This window comes from Rutidosis leptorrhynchoides, chromosome 2 (assembly GCF_046630445.1).
Source record: "Rutidosis leptorrhynchoides isolate AG116_Rl617_1_P2 chromosome 2, CSIRO_AGI_Rlap_v1, whole genome shotgun sequence".
Taxonomy (NCBI): Eukaryota; Viridiplantae; Streptophyta; class Magnoliopsida; order Asterales; family Asteraceae; genus Rutidosis; species Rutidosis leptorrhynchoides.
Window position 1 is genome coordinate 416,207,922 of NC_092334.1, and position 10,631 is coordinate 416,218,552.

General features: G+C 34.8%; 1 protein-coding gene across 1 annotated transcript; it reads right to left on the reverse strand.

Moving 5' to 3' along the window:
• Positions 1-936: 936 nt before the first annotated feature.
• Positions 937-9,060, reverse strand: LOC139892330 (bifunctional aspartokinase/homoserine dehydrogenase, chloroplastic-like). The gene is made up of 19 exons (XM_071875394.1): positions 8,925-9,060; positions 8,379-8,542; positions 7,588-7,658; positions 7,069-7,443; positions 6,894-6,982; positions 6,200-6,503; positions 5,586-5,638; positions 5,290-5,504; positions 5,108-5,195; positions 4,467-4,580; positions 3,947-4,045; positions 3,609-3,803; positions 3,432-3,514; positions 3,041-3,266; positions 2,787-2,932; positions 2,399-2,534; positions 2,094-2,177; positions 1,438-1,530; positions 937-1,356 (listed from the first exon to the last, which is right to left on the reverse strand). Exons 2-19 carry the CDS (start codon positions 8,519-8,521, stop codon positions 1,108-1,110), a joined length of 2,763 nt encoding a protein of 920 aa, XP_071731495.1. The 5' UTR covers positions 8,522-8,542; positions 8,925-9,060; the 3' UTR covers positions 937-1,107.
• Between the last annotated feature and the right edge of the window lie 1,571 nt (positions 9,061-10,631).

Sequence of the window (10,631 nt, forward strand, 5' to 3'; positions counted from 1 at the left end):
GAACCACATTAAAGGAGGAATTTGGGAAAGCATGTTATGATGTTGAAATCATAAAAAATAAAGAATACTATATTCCAAAAGATAAGGAAACATAAAACTAACATATGAAATACTATAAATATCATGACATTGCCAATAGCTAAAACTAACTTTTGATACTTTTAAAATATTTTTTACAATATTTTTGGCAAACTTGTGCTTGATTCTATTTTGAACATGCTAACCAAAATATGTCACCCGACTGTAAATCTGCTTTCTTCATATAGAGGAAGTCACAGCATAAACCGTTTGATTAGGAAAATTCATATAATTTGGTTTAAAAAAATGGGAAACAATTATATGGTAAACGAGTAAACTGAAAAGGATTTCTTTGTTCATGTTACTGGGAGGGCAGTTACGTCGCTTAATCAGGTTATCCCATGACGATTTTCGATCCTTTCTCTATAAACAAACATAGGGTTTAAAGCTATTTTTTGGTTTTTTTTTAGCAAATTAACAGCACTCTTACCAGCCATATCCTTGATTAGTGATGGATTTGAGGTTCTTTTATTCTGTTTAATCACATATTCCTCATCTCTTATTTTCTGGCCCAAATTAGATCATAGTGTTTGCCTAGGAAGATACCTTTTTCGGATATTATTTCGTGGATAAGATTCGTAACATTTCCGATTTGGAACAAATTCGACGTTGATGTTTACGTCATGTCTTTGGGCATTTCAATGGTTTGGGAGAACTCGACCGTTAATTTGTTTTTACAACGAAAACATTGGTCCAGAAACGCGCACACACAAATATAATTAAAAATAACAAGCCCTATATTATTCTTTTATCGAATACTTGACTAAATTGGGCGATAAACGGCCGTATTATCATTCAACTGAAACTCACTTATAATGTCATATATTTTGGGACGGACACCTGATTGGGACAACAATGCAATAAAAGACGACTGGCATTTTGATACAACGATTATTAAATCTAATATCTTTGTAAACTACACTAATATCCTCATAAACCCTTTAGAGAAACAAACTGGAACTCAATGCAACAACCTGGATCGCTTATTATATAGTAAAAGAGCCGAGTTTACATGATTAAACAGTATAATTAATACGAGGGGGCACCAAGGTTCGATGCAAGCCGTAACAGGTCACTGAAAACTCCGCCAGCTGTCACTTCGGCTCCAGCACCCGGGCCACGAACAATTAAAGGTTGCTTATTGTATCTTTCTGTAGTAAAAGCAATTATATTATCAGAACCCGATAGCTGCGCAAACGGGTGTTGCTTGTTGTATCTTTGTAACTCCACAAGCCCCTTCTGGTTTTTAACATCCACTACCCCTACGTATCTTAAAACCTGACAGGCAAATCATATTCATATTAACAACCAAAAAGGATTAACAATTTCAGATAAAATAAAAAACATGTAAAACGTTACTTCTCCAGAATCCTCTGCAGCTTTCCGCTTGTTAGCGATATCTGCGTCGAAGGATGGTAGCTGCTGCATAAATTCATCCACTGACGCGGTATCCTGACAGGCAACACGCATTTTATATTTGAAATTAAAATTCATTTAAAGCAACTACCAATGGACAGAACAATTCAAATAGTATATCGTTATTTTGCTAGGTCTTCTCATAATGTGTATGTGTACAAGGTTGTAAAAGTCGTGAGTCAGGGACGAGTCGGTCAGGACCTTGGAGGGACGAGTCAGGGGTGTTGACCTACATTGACTTTTAGTAATAAATAGATTAAACATATATATATTAGACATAATTTTTTCAAACATAGATATAGGTCACAATCTAATTTTAAAAAATATTACGGTAAAATTTTGACCGACTTTGACTTTGACCGACTCAGACCCGACTCAGCACGATTTTTTACCGTTGACAAACTTTTCAGGCGTTTTTGAGCGAACCGGGACGGGTTAGTCCCCAAACCGACGTGGCGGCCGACTTTTACAGCAGTGAGTGGGTGGGTGTGTACAAGTTAGTGTGTATTGCATCACAAGATTAAATAGTTATTAACTCATGATAGATGCTGGTTTATAAAATTGACTATAGAGAACAAATAAATGATTGCATCAATCACCTTTAATGGATCAGGCACAAGGCTTTGTACAGGGATATCTGAAAGTTCAAGCTTTAAACCACATTCTCTGGCAAGAATAATCACCTGCAATACAGTTTAGGATTATAAACACCCTATAGACATGAACAAAACTTATAGTACACAAATCAAGCTACTTTTTGTGACGTTATATACGAGGACAGATGGGTAACTTGAATAGAAATAGTTATGAACAAGAAACATATTATAGAACATTCTGAATGACATTAGCAATAGATATCCATAAAATTATGAGTAAAAAAAAAAAAAAAAAAAATCAGAAATACCTTTCTGGCCACATCTATTCCAGCAAGATCGTCTCTGGGGTCTGGTTCTGTGTAACCTGCTGCTTTTGCCTCAATTACCACTTCACTGAATGATCTTGTGTCGACAAAACTATTGAATATATAGCTTAATGTCCCACTGCAAAGACATAAATAAATTTGTGTGAACAAATTCGTCGCGGTTGACATATGACATTAAAATACAAACTAAATCAAATAGGATCAAACCCCACACACACAAATTAAAACACTGTATGTTACAACCACACTAGAAACTAAGAAATGGTGTGTAGGTGGTAATATTGGTATTTGTGATGGATTTGATCTTAGTATCTTATTAAGTACTGCAGTTATCTTCTTAAAAAACGGATAAAAAGGTTGCTTAAATGACCTGAAAATTCCTTCAATTTTTATGATCTTGTCCCCTGTTTGAAGCAGATCTCTCAAAGTATGCATAATTGGTAAACCAGCTCCAACAGTAGCTTCATAAAAGTAATGAGTGAATGATTGCCTTTGCAGAGCTCGTATCTTCAAATACTACAATAAGTATAAAGCTTTTCATCAATAACAAAAACGAATATGTATAACGTTAATTTTACTTAACGAGTCCATTACAAATTACATCCAGATATAATCATATGATACCTTATCAAGTGGTCCAGAATTTGCCTTCTTATTTGGGGTGACAACGTGAATTCCTGTGTGCAACCAGTCATGATAATGGTCTGCAACCTCAGTGCTCGATGTACAGTCGACTAACACCGTATTAGGGATAAAATGATTCCCGTGCACATGTTGAACAAATTTCTTAAGATCAGCTTTTTCTCCTTTCTCCTTCTGAAGTTCTTTCCAATTAGAGAGATCAATACCCCTACAACACGCAAAAAGCATATAACATGCTCATTGATTCATAGAACTTAATAAAAATATTAAATTCAAAAACTATTACACTACTATGGATATTTATTATTTTTCTAACAAATATAGTTTTCTTTTTCTCCACGTAACATGAATGTTTTACACATTAGAAACGTACGTGTCACTCAGCAGCATTTTTTTCGATCCGATTATACCCATGACACGTAAATCAGTCTTAGATTTTTCCTTAAGCACTGCTGCCTGCGTTGGGAATTTGTTAATTAGTTCAGAAGCAATGGGAAGAATAAAAGAGTTTCAAAACCTAATTAATGAAAATTAAAATTTTTAAAAATACCTGATCCCTAAGTTGATTAAGTAAAGTGGCACCAATAAGCCCAGGTCCAATGATACCGACTGCTATCGATGTTTTCGAAAGATAGAATCTTGAATGCACTGCTCTTAGGGCTCTTACGCAATCTTCCCTTTTAACAACCACAGTGATATTATACTCGGAGCATCCTTGTGCTATAGCCCGGACGTTAATATTAGCCTGCATTAGAATAAAGATTCAACCATCATAATTAATGAACAAAAAATTCTTACAAACTCCATACACAAAATCGGACGATGCAAAAGCAGACAACACAAAGCAGGAGGGTTACAAGCAGGCCATATTATATGTACATAACTGACCTTTGCAAGTGCATTAAATAGTGTTGCACTAACACCAGGAGTACTGGCCATTTTCTGGCCAACAGCTGCAAGAATGCTACAATTTGGAATAACTGCAACCTGGAAAGGCCCAAAAAAGGTAAGTTATTTAAGGATGAATAAATTATGCCTTCACTATATGGATAGGTAAACATTACAAGTTTGTTAGAGACCAATATAAGTCCTTAATATATACCATAATAAATGGTGAATACACTAGTTCCTCCCCATATGCATGCAAAGTAATCTTTTTAAAGACACAAAAATAATGTTTAAAAAAAGTATTTACAGACAAGGTTGCAAGAATTGATAATCGGTGAGTAATCAGTCAGAATCGATGATCAGCAAATCGGGGATTAATCCCATTTTACTTTTTAGATGTAAATGATATATTTCAAAAATATATCCAACTATAAAGTACCCTTTTACTTTTACATGTAAATGATAAATTTCACTAATAATATTTTCAAATGCTTGATTTGATTAACACCTAAGCACACACCTGAGAGAGACGTCCAGCGCTCAAAGCTTGACTAAATCGAGCCTCTAATGCCTTTGCAACCGCTTCAACTTCCTTCTCAGGTACAGCAAAGCACACGGAATGTTCACTACTAGCCTGTATCAAGACGACATTAACATAAGAATCAATTGTGTATATGATTGATGATTCATAAGCAAGGTTGCAAAAATCGCTACTCGGGGAGTACATGGTTGGGAATTTTGAGGGAGTAATTGGCAATTCCGGAAGTAATCAACGAGTAATCGAGGAGTAATCGGATTGGATTTTTTATACATTTAAATTATAATTTATAAAATAATATTATATGTGTAAATATACATGGAAGTCCATAAACATAAACGTTAACATAATTGTCTAGAATCATAGACATAATCTTCATTTGTTCAATAACTCTAAAATTCTAATTTAAATTCATACTAAAATGTTCACCAACATTAACTTTGACCAATTTTGAGCAACGAAATCTGACTTTAACCAACTAAATCCGAATTTTGACCCTTTGACCGATGTTGACCAATTCATAACTCGGCTTTTGGAAAATCGGATAGGTCGGTTCCTAAAAGGAGTAATCGGAATTAATCAGGGAATTTTACAACCTATTCATAAGAGACGAAGAGAGATACCTGAGAAATCATTATGACATTAGCCCCAACATCCTTTACAGCACCAAAAATGGCACTTGCTGTACCAGGAACACCAGCCATGCCAGTTCTGATAAACCATAACATAAGTCCAATTTAGACAAAATGTTCAGAAAATGTAATAGAACAGCTTGAAGATGGCACAAAAAGCAAGGTATGCTCACCCCTCAACATTTACAAGGGCCAAGTTGTCGATGGTTGCAAAGCCTTTTACGTAGGTTTCCAAGTTCTGAATTTCTTCATCATCACTAACAGGTTCCCTGCAAATCTTCGTTCCGGGTGCAGAGAGGTTGAAGATGTTTCTTATAACAATAGGAATGTCATACTGCATGACTGGGATGATAGTTCGAGGATGTAATACATTCGCCCCAAAATATGACTGCATCAAGCAATTAAGTAGGTTAAAAAACATAATTGAGAAGACTTCAGCATATAACCAGAAAAGGATGAATAAGTTTACCATTTCCCATGCCTCTTGATAAGATAGGGTATTCAATATGACAGCCTCACTAACTGCAAAGAAATTTCTTTTTTAGAATAGCTAATGATGCTTAAATAAAGTTTCGGAAAAAGACAGATATCAGCAGCTTTTTAGGTGCTGCTAAGAATAGAAGCATCGGCAAGAGTGGGCAAAATGGACGGGCTGGGAAGGTTGATAATGAGCCAGAATGGGTTCAAAACAAAACTGGAAACTACGTATGGGTCAAAACATCTTGGATTGCAGTACTCAGAAGACCTTTAGTCAAACAATTTAAGATTCTGGTAGATAACTAGTGTGTCAAATATGAATACGAATATTATACTATTTCAAAATAATTTAATGCTATCGCTAAACTTAGATAGATGGTTCTACGCAGTACAAATATACTTTGGTGACTTTCGACCCTTTCCCTTATTGACTGACTTTATTCTTTTATATTACCTGTTTGACTTGTTAAGATAAAAGCATATGCCAATTCAACCCATTCATTAACACATGGGTCTAAATATCCTATTCTAAAATAGGCCATCTATATATAGGAAGATAGTGATTGGAACTAAAGTAATGGAATGTAAAAGAACATTGAAACTAACCTTTTCTAGGATCCGCACTATATACACCATCAACATCGGTCCAAATTGTTACTTGGCCAGCTCTGAATAAAGCACCCATAATAGCAGCCGAAAAATCGCTTCCGTCCCTCTTTAAAGTTGTAGGTATATTTTGAGGAGTACTAGCTATAAAACCGGTAGCAACGACTACTTTGGAAGGATTTTTCAAGAGCCATTTGTCAAGCCGTCTCTCTGACTCCTCATAATCAGGATCAACTTGATTAGAGCCAGCAGGTGTCACAATAAGGACGTCTCGCGCGTCCATCCAGTTACAATCTATCCCGCCCTGGCGAAAAGTTAAAAAGAAATTTAAGAAACTACAAATAGCCTGCAAGTAACTCAAGCTCACGTGATCACTTTTTTTAAGTATATTCAAGGATGCAAAAATTGCTACTTGGGAGTACTTGGTCGGCACTTTTTAGGGGAGTACTCGGCAACTCGGGGAATACTCGGATGTTAAGCAAGTTTGACTTTGACCGATTTTGACCAATTTTGATTGATTTTCCGAGTAATCCCGAGTTTTGACAGATTTTCTGAGTAATCTCGAGTCTTGGCCAAGTTTGACAGAGTACTTGCCAAGTACTCCCCGAGTTGCAAATACTGAGTACTCGCCGAGTAATTTCAAGTTCTACAGCAATGAGTATATTCGACAACAAAAGTATCACCACAACAGAACCTTTCTGAGGACAGATGACAATATTTGGGCAGACCATAACTCTCCATGTCCAACAACAAAAGCCGAAAACGATTCTGTAGCATGTCCAGCTGAATAGCACATAAACCATTATTATTCAATACCGAGATATATTGAGCGTCTACACAGAACAAAAGAACGAGAGCAGAGACAAAACCTATATAAATTGCACGTAACATTGCTCTGAGGTTATTGATATCGAGACTCAAAGTAGACAAGAAATTAGTAAGCTCAACTCCATCAAGTAGATCACGTGCAGTCTGATTATGCTTTTCGAATACAGCATCGAGTGCCAATTCGTAAGAATCATCTCGAGACTGTGCTTTTTCAATAAGATCATACATCATATCAGTAACTTTAGCCATTGCAGATACAACAACCAATTTACTTTCAGAACTGTCTTCAATGACAATATTTGCAACATTTTGGATTCTTTGGGCGGTTCCTACACAGGTCCCACCAAATTTATGGATTGACCATGTGTTACCCTTTACAACTGGATACTTCACAGGAACTTCGGATGTCGAAACATCTAACAAATTACAAACAGAACAAATGAATAAAGAGGAGAAAAAACCCACTTAACCAAATGGCATATCAATCAATGACTAGATATAAACAACAATAAGTGAAAAAAAAAAAAAAAAAAAAAAAAAAAAAGAACATATATTCAGACCTGTTGTAACTGAAGCAAAAACTTTAAGGGGGTAAGGCTCTCTTTTGTCGAAATGAGAAGAAATTCCAGCTCTGAATTGCAAGTTACATGCATCGAGTTAGAACTTCAGTAAAAAACAAGAGTTCAATGAAATTTACCATCAAAGTGCACAATATTCATACTTCGTACTAATAGCACACACAATATTTTGATGTGCTGCATGTTTAGGTAATAAAAAATGTTCGGCGGAATCAATTTCAAAGTTTTGAGTCGTAAAATGTATCGAAATAGACCAGTTGCCCAAATCAGCTGGCAAAAATGTTGGGATGATTGAAACAGAATCCTTGTGTTTGAGACAATAGTTTCACTCTTACCTATTCAACTTTACAAGTTTCTTCTATGAATAAATAGCATCATTTACATGCAACTTAAAAGTTCTCAACCTGTATATCAGAAAAGCGTCTAAGCCATTTGTAATTCGTTCTAGGTACAAGGCATCAACTTCACTTATTGAATGTACAAATCAAGAAACAACCCTAATTTAGAGCTTTGGCATCAACTTAACTCGTTAGTCTCCATTGTTTTGTGACATCATACTTTCAAAAGTAGCCACAAAAATTTTGTTTCCTTTAGTCAATATTACGATAGTGATAGGCAAATAAAGGATACGACAAGTCATATTTAAAAAGTTGCACCTATAATTATAACTATGAAACAATTGCATAATTGGTTAATTGCTTATACTTAACTGAGTAATGCTTCTCCTTAAGTTTCTAGTATAATATACACAAAGTCAAAGATGAAATGCTTACTTGTAAGTCAAAGTGCTTTGCAGGTGAGACGATGCATTCGATACGCAAATTCTAGACTTCGTCTCTGCGGCAGCATCGTGCGCTGATAACTGAGAGTACAGTCTCGGTAGATACGACGATGAAATAGAACTCGAGAACGCCATTCTTTCTTAACAAGTCTTAAACTGTAACGAAACGAATAAAGTACACAGTAAGGTGTGTTTAGCTTACTAGTAACAGTACAAGCTGCAGGCAAAGGTGCTTAGTTATGCATTTAGTGTTTGATAACGTAATAATCAACAATTAACTGTGCAGATATTTAACAAATTCTGATTATCACTAATAAGTAAATAGATTGAGCTGGTTTCAACCATAAAAACCTTTAAAATTTTTGAAATTGTTTTCAAAGTTAGCTACAAATCACCAAATTGAAATATATCATTTCATTCGAATTCAGCCCTAATATCAAACATTATATCTATGTAATCCATAAAGTTAATATTGCATCTAGTAGAAATTAAACAAAGAAATACAGAGCGGGAGGAAATTAGATGGAAAAACACGAACCGAGAAGGGGAGAAAGCCGCAGTGCTGTTGATTTTTACTGATATTATAAGAGTTACCAAGTTCAGTGAAATGTTAGCGGCCGGAGGCTTGTTAATTTAATTAGGGCATTAAAGTTGGTATTAAAAATGAAACTGGAGGTCACAAATCACTATCACAGTCCCACTTATTTGAATACCTAGCACCCAGTATGGATCAATTTACAAATTATTAAATTATTAAATCAGAAACATAATAATACGCCCGGGCTCTGTTTTGAATGCAAGTTAAAAAAAAAAGTCATTTTGTAAAAAAGAATTTTTTTCAACATCTAATATTGAAGATTTGTTCCTTTTGTGAAAGTTGCTTCATTTAGATTTTTTTTAAAAAAAATTAATTGATCTATTTTGTAAAAAAGAATTTTTTTCGACATCTATTGGTAGCATTGAAGGGTTGTCCATTTTATGAAAGTTGCCTCTTTTATACTACGTAGTTGAGAAAGAAGAGAGAGAGAAAAAAAAAATTAGTTGATTTTTTTGTAAAAAAATATTTTTTTCGACATCTTTTGGTAACATTGAAGGGTTGGTTCTTTTACTAAAGTTTCTTATTTTATCGTTGGGGACAAAAAAAATGTGAAATGACGAAAATACCCCTGATTACTATTGATGAATAGTGAAACAGTGTTTTGTCTATTAGTATATATATAAACTAGTTGTGGAGCCCTCGTTTCGCGCCGGGAGCTCCGTTTTGAATGCGAGTTAAAAAAAAGTTTTGATCTATTTTGTAAAAAAAAATATTTTTCAACATCTAACATTGAAGAGTTGTTCCTTTTGTGAAAGTTGCTTCTTTTAGGGTTTTTTTTTTAAAAATTAGTTGATCTATTTTGTAAAAAAGAATATTTTTCGACATCTATTGGTAGCATTGAAAGGTTGTTCATTTTATGAAAGTTGCCTCTTTTATAGTTGAGGAAAGAGAGAGAGAGAGAGAGAGTGAGAGAAAAGTTACTTGATTTTTTTGTAAAAAATTATATTTTTCGACATCTTTTGGTAACATTGAAGGGTTGGTTCTTTTACGAAAGTTGCTTATTTTATCGTTGGGGACAAAAAAAAAAGTGAAATGACGAAAATACCTCTGATTACTATTGGTGAACAGTGAAACGGTGTTTTGTCTATTAGTGTATATATAAATATAAATATATATAACATTACAAGTATACAACCGTGAACAAACAGTCTAACACGTTTAATTATATTTCATTAATATTAAGCGACTCAAATTAAAAGTTTACTTCGGGACATAGAAAAAAATAATTTATTAAGGGTGCGTTTGTTTACCTCTTAATGGAATAGTTTAGCACTGAATGCTGAATCACTAAGCATTCAGTGCGTTTGTTTCTGACCTCTGAATGATATATGGTGCTGAATGGTTCAGAATTAAGCTATGAAATCATATCCTGATCACTTTCCTGAAACACTGCTCGACGATCTAACGACACTTCTGGACTTAGGTCTCTAACACTCTTAGGCATTGGAGAAGTCGGGAAGGCATCTCCTTTCACAAGGTCATAGTGTCTTCTACTGATGCTCAGCCATATCCAAAGACTTGGGAGTCGCCTCAAGGCATATCGTATTACCACTTGCTACACGTACAACTCGACACGAGACCCAGATTGAATTTCTAGAAATGAACCTAGCGACATTACCTGAACCCGAACATTTTGAAGAAATTTCG

Excerpts from the sequence above, each read along its gene's own strand:
- LOC139892330 (XM_071875394.1), bottom strand. The coding sequence starts at position 8,521 with ATGGCGTTCTCGAGTTCTATTTCATCGTCGTATCTACCGAGACTGTAC. Across the intron at positions 4,581-5,107 it reads ATGTCATAATGATTTCTCAG|GCTAGTAGTGAACATTCCGT; the intron begins GTATCTCTCTTC and ends GTCTTGATACAG. Across the intron at positions 3,804-3,946 it reads TATTTAATGCACTTGCAAAG|GCTAATATTAACGTCCGGGC; the intron begins GTCAGTTATGTA and ends ATTCTAATGCAG.